This window comes from Syngnathoides biaculeatus, chromosome 6 (genome assembly GCF_019802595.1).
Source record: "Syngnathoides biaculeatus isolate LvHL_M chromosome 6, ASM1980259v1, whole genome shotgun sequence".
Classification (NCBI taxonomy): domain Eukaryota; kingdom Metazoa; phylum Chordata; class Actinopteri; order Syngnathiformes; family Syngnathidae; genus Syngnathoides; species Syngnathoides biaculeatus.
The window spans coordinates 21,855,368-21,875,951 of NC_084645.1; the positions used below are offsets into that span (position 1 = coordinate 21,855,368).

The window sequence follows — 20,584 nt, forward strand, 5'->3', positions numbered from 1 at the left end:
GTTTGGTTTTCAAGATGGCTGCTCGCGTCATGTCAACATGCGTCGTGTTTGTTGTGCGAGTTGCACGAATTTTATCTATTTAACACCGGATACGCTCTTCTAACTTAAGGGCAGTATCGTATTGTATATTTGGTGTATTATTCGGTGTATTTCATCATATACAGGAAAGATACACTGTTTTATTTTTTAATCTTGACGGAAAGGCTAGCATTAGCGTGCTAACAGTTGCTGGAGCAGCCATGCCAGCTCAGACACTGTTCGTCCGCTCGCTGCCGGCGTCAGCCTCGAACGAACACCTGGAGGAGATTTTCTCCGAGGTCGGTCCCGTCAAGCAGTGCTTCGTGGTCAGGGAGAAAGGTGATAACCCACCGCCCCGCACACCCACACACTCCCTTCTTCGTGGGGCCGAACTTCCAACGGGTTGCAAAACTGGACATTTTCAAATTTGGAAATCTGGGAATTTAGGCGAATAGACAAGGAATTTCCAAAAACGAGAGGATCTTTAGTATGGTTTAAATTTTACTATAAACCCAACTGAAGAAACTAGGATTCATGCAAATATAGTCTTAGTTTTATAATCTTCCAGATTTTCAGATTTGGAGCATTTCATCAATACAAGTCTACTTCCAACATATAAAAGAACAACTCCCTGTGTTGTGTCTCCCATTTTTTTTTTGTTTTTTTTTTAACTAGGCACAGAAACATGTCGGGGATTTGGCTACGTCACATACGCCATGGAGGAGGATGCGCAGCGAGCGTTGAAAGAAGTAAAAGATTACGACGGCAAGAGACTATCCATTTCTGTGGCAAGAAGAAATTGAAGGACAAGAAGAAATCAGGTGTGCATCAGAAACCCTCATTACTGGTGGATGTGTTTATAAATAGTTGTTTTTCTAAAGGTAAAAATGACCTGTATGTGATTACTTAATGAAATTACCATGTCAACTGATCTGTGTTCGTTTTTGATATTCAGCGTCAACAAAGCCAGATGCAGCAGGGGTCCAAGCGGGGTCACCGCCTTCCCAAGAAACTGAGCAGAAAGTTAAAACGATCAGGAAAAACACTCTGAAAGCCAGACTCATCATTAGGAACCTTAGTTTTAAGGTACACCGTGCTTCACTCACAGCGAGTGTAAGAAGCGTGGGAGTAACGTGACATATTTTGTGTTGCAGTGCTCTGAAAAGGATCTGATGGAGGTTTTTGGCAAGTTTGGAGAAGTGCTTGAAGCTAAAATACCCCTCAAACCCGGTAAATGCCTTGCTGTCATCTAAGCGTGTTAGAATACATGCATGTATTAGGTGCATCATGTCAATCTAATGACATTCAGCACAAGCACTGTGCACTTTTATGTATATTAAAGCAGATCATTCACATACATTTGCCAAGGGGTTGTTATTTTTTTCTTAATTTGTTTGTCATATTACCGTCTGTGTCCTGCTGTACAGATGGCAAGATGCGAGGCTTTGCGTTCGTCCAGTTCAAAAATATGTCGGGGGCAGCCAAAGGGCTTCAAGCCATGAACCTGAAGGAGATTAAAGGTAATTCTCACTTTCATCTCATATTTTAACGCCGTGAGGACGCATTCACGTCGGCTCACGTTTTCATCTTCAGGCCGCCAAGTGGCTGTCGACTGGGCCGTGCCGAAGGACAAGTACGTCGGCATGCAGGTGACATCCACCACAGGTACCGATGATCAGTGTCACGTTTATAATCCCACAGACCTTTTTATAATATCTGTAAACAGTTGACACCAGGGTATTTCCAAGTAGCTGAAAGCAAATGATTAAAGTTTTACAATACAGCACCTTTCATCCATTGAAAGTGCTTTACGGAGACAGAAATGTACCAAAAAAAAAAAGAACCCTCAGATGCACTATGTGCATGTAACGTCATGGTGACCAGCTCACAGAAACTATATACAGTGGTGCCTTGGTTCTCAAACACAATCCATTCCAGAAGGCCGGTTGAAAAGCGAAACGTTCGAACACCGAAGCACATTTTCCCAAATAAAGTAATGTGTTTCAAACCTAAAAAATATTTTTTATAAGCGTTTTTGTTTTTTCATCTTTTCCTGATAATAAACTGCATACTAGGGATGCATGTAAAGTTGAAATACTTTACATAATTAAATCATTTAAGAAATACATTGATTTTTTTGCTTCAAATGTATGCTTTAGCAGTAGAATACGCTAGGCTGGGAGTGCATTGCTGTATCTGTAGCGACTCGGCCCCCAGCCTTGTAAACCTTTTTTTTTATCAACAAAAGTGGAGAATAACTTTAAACAAGCAATAATGACGGGAAAAAGAAACAAACAGATGGTCGGGGCGTTCGAATACCCATTTACGTTCGCAAACCAAAGCAGAAAAATCTCAAAATCAAAAAATCGAGACGTTCGAAAACCGAGATATCACTGTATGCACTGTATACATGACAGCCTTTTATCTGTTCCACAGAGACTGCGACGCGTGACGACGCTGCTGTGAAAAAATCTGAGCCTCAGTCCGATGGGGAAGATGAGGACGAGGAAGAGAGTCAAGTTTCCAACAAGTACGAGCTTCAAATGTGCAGTGCGTCATTAAACTTAAGTGACTGGTTAATGGCAAAATTGATTACTTTTTAGTTCCTCTGATACATAGTTTTGAGAAGAGGAGAACGACCCATACAATTATTTTGAGGCCGTGGCTCTGTCATATGCAAAATAAGATACTGCTAATCCCCCTCTAAAGTGAGGCCAATGCACAGTACAGCTTTTGTTGCTATGACAACTTGGGGCTAAAATCTAGTGTTGTGTCTAGGCGAGCAGCCGTTACTTTTTTTTAAAGATGCCGCTATAAAGTCCAGGGTTGAAGTTTTGGTAGAATTTTCACGCGCGGAGACAGCCCTTCATGACCAAGCTGCTCGGCATTTACTGCACAGAATCTTGTCATTTAAGTCACTCGGGCTGTTTGTGTGCTTTGTTGTATTGGCCACAGGGTCGGACCCAAAAAATGTGCACCAGCGAAGAAGGAGTTGATGTCAGATGATGGTAATGATGATGACGACGATGATGATGATGATGAAGAAGAAGAAGAAGACAGCGATGAAGAGGAGTATGAAAAAGATGACCTGTCCCAAGAGGGCGAAAATGATGATGCTAGCCTTGGTACAGCCGATGAGGAGGAGGATGATGATGATGATGAGGAGGAGGAGGAGGAGCATGGTGATGGCGACCAATCAGGTATTCAACTTCACATTCATATAGGGTTTCTCCATCCATCCATTTTCTTTGCCACTTATCCTCACGAAAGTCGCGGGGAGTGCTGGAGCCTATCAGAGCTGTCAACGTGCAGGAGGCGGGGTACACCCTGAACTGATCGCCAGCCAATCGCAGGGCATATCGAGACAAACAGCCGCACTCACAATCACAGCGATAGGCACTGATTAATGTTGCATGTTTTTGGGATGTGGTAGGAAAGCGGAGTGCCCACCTGGAGAAAACCCACGTGGGCACGGGGAGAACATGCTGACTCCACACAGGCGGGTCCGGGATTGAACCCGTGACCTCAGAACTGTGAGGCCAACGCTTTACCAGCTGACCCACCGTGCTGCCTGCAGGATTTCTATTGTATTTAATTTTAAAGAACAGATTATATGCAATTGACTTTTTAAGTGCTTACCGGCAAATAGTTGGCTCTCAAGTAAACGTTAGATGGTTTTATCGGCCTGATCGGAATCTGCCGATAATTGGCATTTTTTTGCTGATCGGCCGAATAGTTTTAACGTCATGATTCGCCGATCCGATTCATGACGTCATTGATGAGCGCCGCAAAACACATTTGATACCCGTCTCCGTTATTCACTGTATACAGTATCTAAATCTAATAGCTACTGTATTTTTAAATAGCAGTACTCATTTAGTTTTTTTTGTCTTTTGACGTAATACTGTAAATATTTGGCCTATAAAGGTTAAAAAAAAAATACATGGCGGCACTTTGGGAGAGAGAAGACGGTTGAGACATGACGACACGTAATGCGCGAATCAGACTATACAAATTTCCTCTTGAGCAGTGGCTGATTTGCACGAGACAGGAAGGCCCCTCAAAACAAGCAAAAGTCCGCTGTAATTTTTTATTGTCTGGGTGGCTAATTTCCATCGGAAGTTAAACTGGAAATGAAAAGTATCGGTGTAAACCTATTGCAAAATATTGCAGTTTAAAAAGTATTGCATTCAGTGGCTCATATCTTGTGTGATTGATTTATTCCAGCTCAAAAGAAGCCAAAAAAGTTGCTCCCTTCAGACGTGAACGAAGGAAGAACAATATTCATCAGGTTTGCACTTTTCTTCTTTTCTTGTTTTTTTTTTTTTTAATCATTGTTTTTCAAACTCCTCTCTCTTTCCAGAAATCTGTCATTTGACACAGACGAAGAAGGACTTGAGGAAGTGCTCCTACAGTACGGAGAGCTGAAATACATCAAGATTGTTTTTCATTCAGACACGGGACATTCGAAAGGCGAGCCAAGCGGCGATTGCCCGGGACACGCCTGTTCATTTTCTTCGCCTGACTTTGATCTTCTCCTCCAGGTTGCGCCTTTGCGCAGTTTAAAGCCAAAGAAGCGGCGGACAAGTGCATCGCCGCCGCGGAGGACGCAGCGGAGGTAACGCTCGCTTCCGGTTCGCGCTTCCGACCCCGCCGGGTCGCGTTTTAATCGGGTCGTCCCGTGCAGGCCGGCGGAATCCGAGTGGACGGGAGGAAGCTGCTGATCGTGGCCGCCGTGAGTCGAGACGACGCGGTCAAGATGAAGGTCAATCGAGTCAAAGTGGAAACAGGCACCAGGAATTTGTTTCTGGCCAGAGAAGGACGTGAGTTGCTCCCTGCTGCTACTCTTTGGAGAATTTCGATGCAACATAAGTTCTATAAACACAACAGATCAGTTGATTTACTCTTATGTTGTCTGTTATTTCAGAATTATTGTAGAAAAATTTCATTTGTCATTTTATTAATTTGTAATTGTATTTATGATGTAATTATATTAATACTATATGTTGTTAATTTTTAATAGTCATTTTTACTGTTACTTTACAGTAAGTCTATCATTTTAATAGTTTTCTATTTGAATGTTTTTTGTGCTTTGTCAATTTTGTTTTTAAGTGTATATCCAATGTTCTTAATGCAAACATTTCAAAGTAAACAAAAAGATAATCCTTTTATATTTCAATATATTTTAATACGGTGGTCCCTCGGTTGTCAAACACAATCCGTTACATAAGGCCGGTTGAAAACCGAAATCTTTGAAAACTGAAGTGTGTTTTCCCATTACAATGAATGGGAAATTAAATAATGCGTTCCAAGCCTAAATTTTTTTTTTTTAAAGCATTTTTTTAGCTTTTCCTGATAATAAACTGCATCGTAGAAATACATGTATCGTTTAAATACTTTATATAATTACCACTGTATTGTACTTTTTCAAATATATATTTTTTACATTTTGTTGTTAAATATTTATATATTATATATTTTATTTATATATAGATATTTATTTATTTTCATATTTCACAGATAGATAGATAGATAGATGTGTGAAATGTGAAAATAAATAAATATCTAAATATAAATAAAATATATAATATAATAAGTATTTAAAAACAAAATGTAGAAAAATATATCTTAAGAAGTCCAATACAGTGGATCGATTGTACTATTGTAATTTTTAGTTACTTGTTTCCTCCTCCAGTGATCCGTGCCGGAAGCAAGGCGGCAGAGGGTGTGTCTGAAGCGGACATGATCAAGAGAACCAGAGTGAGTGGAAGCTGGAATGATGGATAGAAAGGGAGAAAAAACGTTTGAGCCATTCCATTCATTCATTTTTTGTTGTTGTTGTTTTGTTTTTGCCGTCAACATCCAGTTTGAAGAGATGAAAAGGGCGAAACTTCGAGACATCAACATTTTTGTCTCCAAGCATCGTCTGTGCGTGCACAACCTGCCAAAGTCCATAGACGGCGTCAAGTTGCGGGCGCTCTGCCTCCGGGCACTCGGCGTCAAAAAAGTCCGGATCCCAGAGGTGAGTTTAAGAAAGTCCACAAGGAGGCGATGTTGTTGCCGTTACTCACGACTCTTTCTCCTCTCCCCCCCCCCCCCCACCCCCCAGTGTCGCATCATGTATGACAAGAAGCCTGAGAGGGGTCAGGTGATGGGTCAGTCCCTGGGCTACGGCTTCGTCATGTTCACGGAGCACGAGCACGCTCTGACCACGCTGCGCTACCTCAACAACAACCCTGACATCTTTGGCGCTCACAAGGTTGCCCACTGGCTTTCTCCACTTATTAGCATCATAATAATGATAACAGGAATGATCATGATTCTGATTTTATATCTCACCTTTCGAAACAAAGGTCACAAGCGTTGGTTGAAAGGTCGCAATGAAAGCAGTCAGTGAGTAAGAGTAGTAACAAGTACAAAAGTACTGTGGTCTGAGATATAGATACTGTATATTAATGAACCAGTGATAAAAGCTAATGTAAATATTTAAATCCATCAATTTCGCAGGGCACATGGAGACAGACAACAGTTGCATACACATCACAACTTGGAGCAATGAATATAAAAAATTAAAATAAATAAAAAACAAATGAATGGAGAAAGGGATTGAATTATGTTAAAATCCTAAACCAAATATGTAAAATAAAAAAAATATATATATATATATAAGCAAAAGATTAGTAACAAGTACAAAAGTACTTTTTGTATGAACGCACCACATTTCATTCAGGTTTTTGTTGAGTGAGAGTTATCTGGTTACATATTAAACCAAAGTAGAAACATTTTAAAAAATTTTTATTCAAATTCCCCAATTTTTTTTTTTAGATTGTATGAAATATAATAGTGTTGAAAATGCCATTTTCTCCAAAAGGGAAGCCTTTTTATTTTCACTTTCTCTCTGTGGTCTTGATACTTGTAAGAAAATAGTTCACAAGCCTGTGTGATTGATCTGATTTGATTGATTTAGATTTCGTATGTGATATCTGTCGATATCTTCCGGTATTGATGATTATGTTCTACCTGGCATGTCGGAGGACTTTGAAAAGGATGTTTTTCCAGTTTTTTATTTAAAAAGGACAGCGTGCATTCATAAACATGTCCACGTATCTATTTCAGGGTAGTTTCTATCTGTTGTCCCTTGCTTGGTTTTCAATATCAAGCAAATACGGTGGGAAGAAATCCAAAAACCAAAACTATGAATATTGTCATTGTCTGTTGCTTTTTCTTTTCTAATCGGAAATCGTATTTTTGTGAAAAACATTATTTTGAGTCAGTTTATCATTACATGATGTGCATCATTTTCTGACTTTGCCGTCTCGCAGAGGCCCATCGTTGAGTTCTCGCTGGAGGATTCCCGCAAACTCAAGATCAAAGAAATGCGACGGCAAAAGAGCAAAGTGGGATTTTTGTTCTCTTTTTAACCTGTTTACCCAAAAAGGTTCAGATCGTGGTTAACTTCAGATTATATTTGACTTTTTTTTTTTTTTTATTGTATTTATTATTTCTTCAGGAACATAATTTAAAACAGCGAGGTGGAAAAGGCAGTGTGACGCCTCAGAAGAGCAGAAATTGGAAAGGAACTAACCAAGGTAGAACTAAGCCTGTCTCCGAGATATAGCTATATTAATGAATCAGTGATAAAAGCTAATATAAATATTTGAATCCATCAATTTTTATCCTGCAGTCCATTGCACGGCAAAAGAAGGGGAAAAAGTCAAATAATTCTACCAAACACAACAAGATGAATACATGTACTGTCAGGAAATATTAGTTTTTATGGAAGACAAATCTATTTTAGATATACAGTACAAATGATAACAGTATATTGTGTATGTACGTAACTAGAGGTCATAAAAGGATAACGTATTAAAATGTGTATTCTCATGAAAAAGTATTTTAATACTGTATTAAAAATATGACTAAAACAACAAAGAATATAAAAATCATCCATCCATTTTATGAGCTGCTTATCCTCACGTGGGCCGCGGGGGTGCAGGAGCCAATCCCAGCTTTCATCGGGCAGGAGGTGGGGTACATCCTCAACTCGTTGCCAGCCAATCGCAGGGCACATGGAGACAGATATAAAAATATGTAAAAAAAAAACTAATGAATGGAGAAAGGGATTTAATTTTTATATAAAAAAAACCTAAACCAAATGCATAAAATAAAAACATATAAAAGCAAAGGTATGTATTTTTTCATGCTTAGAAGTATATTAAATAAGTGGATAAAGGTACGAAATGAAAACAAATTAAAGAGTAATAAAACATAAAATTTAATAAATTTATTTCAGAAGAAAGGCTTATATATATCTTTTTAAAAAAATAAATGTATATAAAATATATACTATAGAAAACAGTTCTATGAAACCATTCCTCGTTTGACATGCGCCGTTTCAACTATTTGCAATTTTATTTTTTGTATTTGCTTATTTAAATTTCCTAAACTAGAAAAACGTTTATTAACATTATCCCCACATGTTTTTTTTTTTATTATTATTATATTTACCTTTGTGTGAGGACCTTAAAAAAAAATCAACGTGGAAACGATGCACACGTATAAAAAAATAATAATAATTTGACAGAGGTGGGGCAGGCAGTACATTTCCGCGGCAGTGTATGATAGCCATCAAATATCGCAGTGTTTTTACTTTTCACGCTCTTACCTGGTCGCGATCTTCCGTGAATTGCGGGGTCCTCTTTAGAGCTATAGTGTATTCTATAAAACCCCTTGAATGAATGTAAAATTAAAGTAGGAATCACTACAAAATGTGTTTGTATGTCGACAGTTTGGGCTAAAGTAAAGAGACAATAATTTGATTAAGCAAGGGAGCTTTTCTAATGCACAAATCACGGTCTGTATAAAGACCCATATAAATATTTGGACCTCTAATCATCTGGATAACTTGACACACATTGTAGAAATGTTCATATTATCAAGCATTTTCACCTACCATAATTGTCATGGCCCGGTGTCCTGATAGTCTTCGTCTCATTTTCCTCTCTTGGCGCCGCTCAATCTGCTTTTGTGTGTTCGTCGTCAGCTACTAACGCCAAGCCGAACCCGAGCCGGCACTGCGGCTTCCAGACCAAGCCCGAGGTGGAGCACGTAGACCTGGAGAACGGAAAGAAGCGGAGGAAGGTGCTGGCCTTGCCGTCCCACCGAGGGCCCAAGATCAGGCACGTCTGTTTTCCTAAGTACTGTAATTCCTGGCCTACAGAGCGCACCTGGTTATAAGCATCACCCAGTACATTTGGGAAGGAAATACCATTTGGTACGTGCATACGCCGCAAAAAATACAAAAGCCGCAAGTGCCCACATAGAAACACGAGATATTTACAAAGAAGGACAGTAGACAGTTTAACGCTAGCGCGGCTACACTAATGCTAGCGCCGCGCTAACAGGGCCGGTTAAAAAAGAGCACACTGGTAAAAATCACTGAGACACGGGAGTAACACTAACAGGGCCGGACCGGTAAAAGTCACTTCCTCGGCACACATATTCCACCGGTCTCACTCTTACCTTTTCCGCTCAAGTGCCCATTGTGGCCGTTGTAAAAAAATGCACAAATTAGTCGCATCATCACACAAACCGCAGGGCTGAAAGCGTGTGAAAAAAGTCGCGGCTTACAGGCCGGAAATTACGGTAGTTGACAAACTGAGGAGCTGACTCATGACGAGCTTTTGGACTCTTCCAGAATGCGTGACAAAGGGAAGCAGAAGGCTCCGCCCCCCAGGAAAGCGCAGCGTGGAGGAAGCAGGAGAGAGCGTCAAGCGCGGCAAATGGCGAAGCCCACACAGACAAGAAACCAGGTTGACACATCCTTTCATTTTGTGTGTGTGTGTGTGTGTACCGTATTTTCCAAGAGTACAAGTCGCAACACCCATAAAATCCATAAAAACAAACATATATAAGTCGAATTTTGGGGTGAAATTTATTTGATAAAATTCAACACCAAGAACAGACATGTCATTTAAAATTTAAATAAACACTTTCAAATAAAAATAGAATAGAGGCAACAACAGGCTGAACGGTTTGCTTACGTTAGATGACACAACTGAGAACCTGCCTGGTATGTTAACATAATATTAAGAGTTATTCCGATAATTATAGCATAAATAACACACGAAGAAGTTTATCAAAACCATCCAAATGTCCTGTGATTAAAATCCAATGAAATGTTCATCCTCACTTCTAAACAAGTCCGCCAACTCCAGCGATAGACGACGCGCCGCTTCCTCTTCTTCGTCGTTTACGTCAGACTCATCGTCGGTTGCAGTTACGGCTGGCCTTGTCCAGCCTTTCTGAATCCCGACAGGATGGTTTTAGTTGTCACGGAAGCCCATACTTCGTCGAGCCTTCCAATGATTTCCCGGAAAGTTGCGTGGCTGATTCACCCGGAAGCTGTGCTCTCCATCCGTCATCAGATTCACGAGCCTAGAGCGCCCTCTTATGGTTGTCAGTGTGAAAATAACAGATAAGCGATTCGAAAAATGAATGGATGGATGTGATAAAGTGTTAATAATTTCACATACAAGTCGCTCTGGAGAATAAGTCGCATCCACGCCCAAACTATGAAAAAAAAAAAAAATGCGACTTATAGTCCGGAAAATACGGAATATGTTGAGAAAGAGCGTGAACATTTTCTTGACAGGTATGACAAAGCCAAGATATTTTTGGAAATGAAACTGAGACTTTTCAACTAAGTCACTTGACGGAGGTGTAAGTAAATAGCCAAAACACGTAAGCTTTGAGTGAAACGCTACATTCTAAATCTGCACAACATCTACGGTCATAAATCAGAAAGAGTTTTTTCATTTTGTAATAATAGCATGTACATAACTATGTATTGTATTGTGCGTTGCTATGTTCTCCTCCAGAACAACAAAGGAGCGACGAGGCATTCAAGGAGGCGGGACACCGATCGTTTTGACAGCCTTGTGGCGCAGTACAAAAGAAAACTTCTCTCCAGGTGTGAGAAAAACTCCAGCGTGAAAAAAAGCAAGTGGTTTGATAACTAAACTTGCGTGTATATGGACATTGAGAATCCTTCCCAAGACTGATTCATTGGTTCGCTGTCATATTTGTACACCGTTATTTGTAGAAATCCCTCTGTGAGACTATTTTAGCAACCTCCCCACCCACACAAAGAACTGTTCTTACATCGAGTCTGTCTTTATTAAAATTATGAAATTAATTGGCTTTACTTGCATCTACTCAATGTGACGGTTTGACTTTTGTTGCGCGATCGACTGGCAATTTCGGTCGATAGCGACGGCGTGCCAAGGAAAAAAAAGACATCAGCCATTTTTTTTTTTTTTTACTTTAGCTCACCGCGCACGTGCAAACGACGACAGGACAAGAAAACACGCTAGTCGGCGAGTTCCCCCATATTTTAAGCTCTCGGTTAAGAAATCTCAAACGTGTATGGATGCTGCAATAAAGAAGACAAAAATGTATCACTTTCGTACAGAATGTGAGACGGACTTTTTTTTCCCCCCACGATGTCATTTTCGAAGTGCGTTTGCCCCGCGGAGCGGCATCTTCGAACCGTTTATGGAAAATAAGACGCCGACATTCCGCCGAAAAGCAAGCTGAGAATGAGAACGATACACAACATAGTTCACCACCGAAAGCCGCCACCGAAGCATCGTTTCCGAGTTCGTCACATCACACATAAAGACCCGTAGCTGACTTGTTGTTCTGATCTTTTAAAAATAAGGCGGAAATATTATCTTCATTATTATTTTCATTCGTGTTGTGTTTGGTGGTCGTCAACGTGAACTCAGATAGATACAAAAAATGTTTATGGTTCACTATGTTGTGTTGTGCAATATTGCCTCATGCGGTTATGCAAGGCACACAAACATAGATTTACACACAAAGAATCCTCAATATACTTTTCAAATAAATATGTTTTTGCATTTATGCAGTGGGTAGATCTTTGTGACTTGGTCACTCTATTTATCTAAAAAAAAAAAAAAGGCCCCTCCCCCCGATCACGAGAGGCTGGATGCTTGAGAAGTAGATCTTGGGGTAAAAAAAAAAAAAAAAAAGTCTGGGCACATCTGTTTTAGCACATCTGCCTTACACGTTTGATATTTGCTTCTTGAATCCCGGCTCTGTCTTGGGAGTTTGGAGTTTTGTTTGCAAGTGGACTTCCTCCCACCTTCCCAAACATGCGGATCCGGTCCGTGAAGGTTTTGAATTAGCTATGATTTTTTTGGAAAAAAATCTGATTTTTGTTTTTGTTTAGTTTTTCATGAAAAAACAAATGTTGCTCATAAATGGAAAACGACATTAGTCCAAACAAGTTTGGATTTGCTTTTTATTTCTCCAAACACCAAACACCTTTTGCCTCCCAGCATTAGTTTGCATCAATTTCTTTGTTTTGTTTTTTTTTTATGCTAGTGTGCAAATGTGTACTCCTTCTTGGAAAAAATATATATTATATAATATTTAATCATTAAAATGGGGGGGGGGGTACTTAAATAATAAGTACTTAAAAACTGTATGCATCTGTTGTTCACCTTTGGTGGAAAAAAACAAAAATATTTACGGGGTCAAAAGTTATCAGCACGACAGCCTCATATGCAGCAATGTGAAAACTACGGAAACCCCCTTCGAAAGAAAACTACATCACAACAGTCGACTTGAAAAAAGCGGCACTTTATTCCATCAATTTCTCCTTAAATAGTTTTTATAAAAGGCCAATACAGTACAAAAATATACAAAATGCACATTCAACGGCGATAAATAGAGGAGTATTGGAAGAGCTGGTGACATAAATAAAAATCCCAGTAATTTAAATAAGAGCGGCGGCAAAACCGGTGGTTAACACATGTGCCTCAACAGTTCTGAGGTTCTGGGTTCTGAAAGCCTTCCTGTGTTTACCGTTTCCCTCTGCGGCAATTCTTGAGTTCCTGGCGTATTCCAAGATGCGTGTTGGGTTCATTGAAGACTAATTAGTCCACGGTTACGAAAGATGCCGAAATTTAGGGAAAAATGTACTTTTTGCTTCAACGCTTATTTTAATGTAGAAAAAAAAAAACAATCCTGGCTGTCCCAAAAGTCACCGTTTTTTTTTTTTTTTTTTTTTACCATTTTGATAACTGGTAACTGGGACGGACTGAAGTGCATCAGCATTTGACAGTATAGGCCACGGGTGTCAAACTCAAGGCCCGGGGGCCAGATCCGGCCCCCCACATGATTTCATGTGGCCCGCAAAGGCAAATCGTCGGTGTCAAACTCTGTGATTCTTGTGAAAATATGTCCTGACGTTTCAAATTGTCATATATCATAAATGATAATTTCGAGATGTTATCTGCATTTTTGTGTTACCAAACATGAACAATGGTTGAAAAACCCATGACGCTTGATTTCTGATTCCAAAGCTAGTTCATAGATTTTGTGTAAATATGATGAGGTGATTCATGATTTGTATGATTTCACCATAACGGCCCTCGGAGGGAAATCATAACTACGATGTGGCCCGTGACAAAAATGAGTTTGACACCCCTGGTATAGGCTTTGCAGTTTTTTGTAAGCACAGCAATCCGTTGCCCGTGGCTACCGCATTGACATTGGAAAAGCGGTACTTTCCTCAACTGCAGGTTCCACGCCAGCTTGAAAATCTTTGCAGGCGTCGCATAGTTTAATCTACAATTTATGCTATTCACCTGTACTCGAGAAACTAGGAAGCTGAAGGCCTGCCGTAATTAATAAAAACAGTGAACTTCTAGAGTAGAGATTTGCGCAAAACCGTGGAAAATCGACCTTCAGGGCTGCACTGGACCACGGATCAGCAAAACCTCAATTTAGCAGTTTGTTCAGCGAGTGATTAAAAACTAAAACTGCAAAGTCTAAGCTGTCAACTGCTGGGAAATGGGGGGGGGGGGTGTACAATGAATTTTGGGGCACCTCGTTTGTTTGCTTCATCATATCTTCATCAGCGATGGATTGGTTTCTGGGATGTTAAATAAATTAAAGGTGAAAAATGTCAAAACTGTCCGTTGCATACTTAAGATGTTTTTTGGGAAAAAAAAAAAAGTCTTCAACAAACCCTAACACGTGTTTTGGAGTTTCGGTCTCTCAGCATTTGTCCAGGTTCTCCATCTTCGCCAGCAACCGAGTGAGGATGTCCTTGACTCTGAGGAGCGCCTCCATGCTGACGGTGAGGACGAAGTTTCGCTGACCCTGCAACCGCTGGAGCGGCCCCCCCGCCGCGGAGGTCCTGTTGGCCTTGGCTTCCCCCGCGCAGCGGCCTTGCTTCAGGTGAGTCAGGGTCCCCTTCAGCGACGAGATCTCCGTCTTCACCTGAGACAGGTACTGAGAGTCTGAGATGAGCTCGCCGTAGCCGTCCAGAAGGGCCACCACTGAGGAGAGCCCGTCCAGTTGGTCAACCGGCGGCGTCAGCGTCACGCCGGCAGAAACCTGCAATCCGTTAAGTTTGTATGATTTTTTTTGTTGTTGTCTTCAAATAGTAATTCAATTAAGTCATTCACTGCCGTTTATATTTACAGTATTTAACTGAAATTCAACCATTTTCTGCCACCGATGGATATAATCTTCAATTACATTTTCCAGCACGGGTTTCAAAGAAGGTCTCGCCCAACACGTGTGATATTCATGTTTGTAAACAACTGCAATCAAGGATGAGAATTTCCCCCGGATTCACGGAATTTCCTGTTTTTTTTTAGCTGAAATTGACATTTTTGTGAAACGTGTAAATCTGTTGACAAAATTTTGGGGGTGGGGAGCATCTATCGGCAACCCTCGTGAAATTCGTCCCAGCTGTGATAGCGGAAAACGGCATTGCTATCTGTTTGCATTAAATTTGGTGTTTTTAATAACGACAAAATTCCGATTTCAGGTAGGATTTTGGCGGGATTTGTCAGTATTTTCACTCTGTTAACATTTCACAGAGAAGCATTCTGTTTACTACAGTATAGTTACAATTAATAGACATACGTACGCATGTGTTATCAAGCGATCTGCACGTTTTACATTATAGCGAAAAGATGAAGATCGTGCCAGGGAAATTGATAAAAACCACGGGGTAAAAAACTGTTTCAGATGGGCATGGCTTGAAAAAAGTGTAAACGTGCGGATAGGAACGAAAACTGAATCGACATGTCTAACCGAACACGTACAAAAAGTGGACGTTCCCGGTAAAGTGCACTATACTGTATGTAATTCTTTCGGCTTGTCCCTTTCGGGGTCGCCACAGCGTATCATCTCAGATGAGCGCACATATATGTTTGGCATAAGCAAATTACTTGTGTACTTATTTCTAAGTATAGCTTGTAAGTGCAGTAGCCTATTTGATGTAAATTTCACTCAGTCTACTTTTTTTATGTCTGAAGTTTGGCAAAATTATTTTAGTTGTTTGGACTCATACTTTAAGTTCTCAAAATATTATGATTGCCCTGTATTTACACTGTTAGAAATAACCAGAGGTCACCATTTAACAATGTGTTTTATAAAAAAATTTCGTGCCCAAGGGGGGGGGGCACCCACCTTTGAACCCCCCCCCAAAAAAAAAAAAAAAAAAAAACGATGGCAGACATTTTCAGTGTTTTTTCAAATTGGTCATTCTCATCCCCGTGTAATGATAAACATGCCTGTAGATGGCAGCATTGCATCACTTTGGATTGACCTCAGCACAGACTTTGAGTAGAAAATAAAGATTAGGTGTGGGTCTTGTCACGTTTATTATAATGACGAGAAAAGGCAACACTTTGGAAGTTGGAAAAGCTGAGGCACCTTTCACTTAAAGAAATTGTGTAACTAGTAGAAAGTGATTGTATGAAATGATGACGTAGTCAATGGCGACTGCACTGTCATTCAACATTTTTTAGCTATATCAAAATTAAATATTTTTCCATCACAGGCCCTTTGTCAGTCTCGCTTTGGATTTATACTTTCAGGTATCACAAAAGGAAAAAAAAAAATTACATCATTTACTATTCTGCTTGACATGTTTCAAAAAGGCTCGTCTTTGCCGCTTTTCGCTCAGAACCCGACTTTCAACTCTTCTCGAAACAACGGAATGTGATGATTTACTGCTGATTACTAAACGACAGAAAAGCGAGAAGCAAACTTTTGAAGGTAGAGATTCTACTCGTTGTTTAGGTCAGTAAGGTGCTTATTTTTTTGTCAGAACGCAGCAATTTGCGTGTCTCCAAAAATCTGTCAAAATGCTGTAAAATTGCCGACTACGTGGGAAACTGTTTGACAATGGCTGACAGCGAATGAGTTAAATATTTTTGTAGAATTGTCATTTTAAAAAGTTAAATACAGCTGAAATGTACTTAGGCAATGCTTCTGGTAGTTGAAGAAGGGCAAAGTGGCATAACTGCACCTTAGTTTTCAGTGCCTTAAATATTCAGAGATCAATGTGACAAAATCTACTTTAAAAAATTAAAGAAGAAAAGAACAGACTTTGCTTTGATTTTGTTTTTTCATGAGTTGTTCAAAATTGTAGCTCAAACCCCAACCATTAGTTGTATATTTCTAGGGGTGCAACCCCCCGCACGACACGTTTTTCGGCTAGCCCGGGTTGTCAAACTCGAGGCCCGGGGGCCTCATCTGGCCCACCGCATCATTTCCACATTTTTATGCGCCCTGCAAAGCAAGTCATGTCAACTGCGATGATTCTGACTAAAATCTGTAACCCAACATTTTAAATTGGGATATTTCATCCATAAAATTGAGATATTGTAAGCTTTTGATCAAACTTTTGGTTCTAAAATCCCTGGAGAAGAGCAGAGGAAAGTATGATTCCTCTGATTTCAAAAGGATTTTTCCACGGATGTGTTTGTGAATATGTAATGAAATTATGATGCAATGAAACTTTTTTTTTTTTTTTTTTACAATGGTTTTACAGTGCTAACGTCCCTCCGAGGGAAACATTAACTCCAACATGTCCCGAGACACAAATGAGTTTGACAGCTGGCTAGCAGTTCGACGGATTTCCACAGCCAGATAGCAGATCGTTTGCAAATATTGTCAAAATGTCTCGATTGACTGCAAGCTCTCACCTTGATTTTGTTGAGTTTGACCAGAAGCTGCTCAGACATCCACTTGACTCTGACCTTCATGGGCATGGGGGCTGCCGTGGCCGCTCCCCACACTTGCGAGACGGACACCAGGATGGCTAAGGTGATGCAGTCCATTGTTTGTTCTTTTATTTTTAATTGTTTTTTGTTTTTGCTGCGGGTCCTGGGAGAAATGCCAACAGTGGTAGAATTGAAGTCTTTTGTGTACTTTCCCCGGCAACAAACATAACGGTTCACTTCCTTCCACTCATTGACGCAACGTGTTTGATTGTTGCGTGCAAATATTTGAGATTCCTCCAAATAAATGTTGGGTACAAAGATCGACCGCTTCCGCCCGGGGCCACCCTAACCCTAATTTGGTTCAATGGCACCCAAATGCTATTTGGATTCCCTCGTTGTCATAAGGAGTCGTGCATTATTTATATACACAATGAACCATTTTAATTTACCATATTTTGATGATCAATATCAGTATTAGTTGTATATTTCATGGCTTTTTTTCTGTTAGGGATTGCGTATGATTTTATTTTTAAAAATAATTTCATACTATTGTTGTGCTGATGAGACTAACAATAGTTCCTTTTTTTTAGTCATTTTCTTTTATATATTTTTTAAATTGTAATGCCTACATTAGAACATTTATTTGTAACATTAATTTTTATTTCATGTCAATTTTACAAGACAACATAAGGTACATGATTATTTTATTAAACAAATTGAATCCTATTTTTTTTTCCATAAATTTTCGTGTTGATAGTTGATAGCCGGTATTTGCTGGTGTTATTGTTACTGCAGTATATTAAATATATCAAAGTAAGATATGAAATTAGATAAAGCTGGCTGCAGCAAAAATTAAATTATTTTTTTAATATTAATTGTTATATTCTAATCATCTTTTTTTGTTATTTAGTTTAATCAACTTTTTGTTGAATTCTCTAAGGACTAATAAAATCATAAAAAGAACTAAATAGGTCTTACTTTCGCAGCAAAAATTCAGTCTTTGTTCATATCTTTATTTCAGTGTTCAAAATACATAAAAAGGACTAAAAGGTTTGGAAAGTTCCGCTATTTCTTGAAAATACTTAAACTTATTTAAACAAACAAAAACACAATATCATCAAGCAGCAAGATAAATCAAAAGAGCAAAATTCAGTACTGACGTCCGGAAAGACACTCGGCGGAAGCAAAAGTAATTTTGTTTTTTAAATGCAGTAAATATTAGGTACTAATAATGAAAAACTACAAAAATTTAAAGCAGTAAAATCAGGTTGATTGGGCCAATTAGCAATCAAAACAGTGAATCACGATCCTCCTATGTCCACAAAAATCAATGAAAATAATCGCCATGACAAATATGAATAACTCGGTAGCCGTCCCGAAGTTGCTCGTGCAAATGTCTATTTTGATGATTTCGCGCGTCAAGCCAGCATTCAGTGATAAAGAAAGCCGAAGGGCACATTGCGGAGGCAGCGTGTGCTTACCTTTGCTTGGTGAGTGTGTCCACTGTTGGGCCACCATCGACGTGTCTTATAGTGATGGGATGTTGAGTCACCTCTTACTCATCGCTTTCCCCGACCCCCCGTTCCCTTCGTCCATCCCCTCACCTTCCTCTTCCCATCCCATCGCATCACACGTACGTTTACATATTCAAAAGCCCCCTTTTTAAAAAAAATAAAATAAAAAAATAACCATGACTTTTCGCAAAGATCAACATGCTGTATTTGAGTCACTGGACAAAAAGCCATTCAAATACAGTGCAGCAGATTTACAGTAAAAGTACTAAAACTCTGTACTTAAGTAGAAGTACGGATACTTCTTTTAAACACTCGTAAAAGTAGTCATTCGTCCTTTTTTTTTTTAAAAAAACCCAAAACAAAACATTATTTAAGTACTATTATATTTGCCCTCCCGTTTGTTTTGGTGTAGCAAAAATAGCCCAATGATAATTAATTAAAAAAATGTTTTTAGTTTAATGCAAAAATTGGCTGAGAGTGATGAATACTGGACTAAATCAAAGTGTAGTCCCACTTTTGATCCAGTGGGGGCGCAGTCCATTTTACACTTGGCACGTTTTCAGATTCGTCAGCGCAAGCAACTCTGGGCCAAGTTCTATTTCCAAGATGGTCGGTTTGGCTGCGTATTAGCGCAGGTGAACGTCATTTGGACTCTTTTTTTTTTTTTTTTTTTTTTGCTAAACATTTGTATTAATATACAATGTACAAAGATGGAAAAGTCCTTGAATTCTGGACTTAAGTAGGTGTGTTAACACTTGTACAAAATAAGACTCATTCAACTCCTGCAATTAACTTGAAGTATTTTAAAAAATATCTATTTTTTACTATAGATCATATACCATGATAATTTGGCTGAGATTGTTTTTTTTTCCCAATTATGCTATCAAAACAATGTATCCATCGCTTTGCTAATCTTGTGAGCTGATTAGCAAAACATCCTAATAAGCTAACGATAAAGTATAAAGTACAAGTACTCGTATGTTTTCGTTCTTTTATCGAAGTACAGAGTAAGAAAAAAACTGAAAAATAAATATTCAATATCAGATGACTGCAAAATCTAGAAAGTACTTGCTCGTAACAGGTTTACCTCCCACCCTTAAAGGTTCACTAACCATACCTCTTGCCTTCGCTCGGGTTTTGGATCCGAATTTTTGTTGATATCTTCGTAGATAGTAAATATTCCGAGAGCCGTGCCGGACGTGTTCTACGCTGCGCTGACCTCCAGTTGCCGTTGCTCTTTCCAAATATTGCCCAATGTCAGCCAGCGGGTCAGCGGTGTTTGTTTTAGCAAAGCATACATCCACCGTATCTATTAACTCTTCCTTTGCCCTGATGACATTTTATGCACACTTTGATGAATATGATGTTTGGATCAATGACATTTTTAAAAGAAAAAGGCTACTGGGATGAAATTTGCCCACACACGTTTGAGGAAAATAAACTTAAAAATGGCACCATTGCCAAATTTCCAAGTCCTTGTGTGTCCTACTGATCCTAGGAGCTAAGTTGTCTGGTAGGGTCACCCGTGAAAAACTGGTACCAGGTGAGAGACCAGACAAAGCATAGCAAAAAGCCTCCTGTAATGACATTGATCGAGGTTTTACTTGCACGGACGTGGGTCACCGGGCCCCCCCACCCCATCCCCGAACGCAGGCCTGGTGGTGAGGTACGAATGCGAGGGCCTGGTGCTCCATAGGGCCCAGCCGTGCAAGTGAGGTCCCCTTACCACGGGCTCACCACCTGTGGGAGGGACCAAAGGGGTCTGGTGCAGTGCGACCTGGGCGGTAGCCAAAGGTGGGGATCTTGGCGATCCGATCCCTGACTACATAAGCTTGCCTTAGGGACATGGAACGTCCCCTCTCTGGCAGGGAATGAGGCCGAGCTGGCGTGCGAGGTCGAGAAGTTCGACTAGATCTAGTCGGACTCGCTTCCATACTACTTGGGATATGGTCCCAGTCCTCTTGAGAGAGGTTGGACTCCCTTCCACTCAAG

General features: G+C 39.9%; 2 protein-coding genes across 3 annotated transcripts; one reads left to right on the forward strand and one right to left on the reverse strand.

The window, feature by feature from the left end:
- Positions 1 to 223: 223 nt before the first annotated feature.
- rbm28 (RNA binding motif protein 28) lies at positions 224 to 11,985 on the forward strand. Its single transcript, XM_061823359.1, has 20 exons — positions 224 to 357; positions 694 to 839; positions 974 to 1,104; positions 1,173 to 1,248; positions 1,446 to 1,538; positions 1,612 to 1,683; positions 2,455 to 2,548; positions 2,974 to 3,218; positions 4,246 to 4,309; positions 4,382 to 4,491; positions 4,563 to 4,636; positions 4,706 to 4,841; positions 5,714 to 5,778; positions 5,885 to 6,040; positions 6,128 to 6,277; positions 7,341 to 7,415; positions 7,529 to 7,607; positions 9,062 to 9,197; positions 9,716 to 9,830; positions 10,899 to 11,985. Exons 2-20 carry the CDS (start codon positions 704 to 706, stop codon positions 11,037 to 11,039), a joined length of 2,148 nt encoding a protein of 715 aa, XP_061679343.1. The 5' UTR covers positions 224 to 357; positions 694 to 703; the 3' UTR covers positions 11,040 to 11,985.
- Positions 11,986 to 12,552: 567 nt separating this feature from the next.
- On the reverse strand, positions 12,553 to 18,881 carry LOC133502541 (leptin-like). Of its 2 annotated transcripts, XM_061823439.1 has the most exons (3): positions 18,560 to 18,881; positions 17,061 to 17,241; positions 12,553 to 14,451 (listed from the first exon to the last, which is right to left on the reverse strand). In XM_061823439.1, the coding sequence occupies exons 2-3, from the start codon at positions 17,193 to 17,195 to the stop codon at positions 14,110 to 14,112; spliced, it is 477 nt and encodes a 158-aa protein (XP_061679423.1). In that variant the 5' UTR covers positions 17,196 to 17,241; positions 18,560 to 18,881; the 3' UTR covers positions 12,553 to 14,109. The 2 variants fall into 2 exon arrangements, with proteins under 2 accessions (XP_061679423.1, XP_061679424.1); XM_061823440.1 differs by lacking the exon at positions 18,560 to 18,881 and having other exon boundaries at positions 17,061 to 17,529.
- Between the last annotated feature and the right edge of the window lie 1,703 nt (positions 18,882 to 20,584).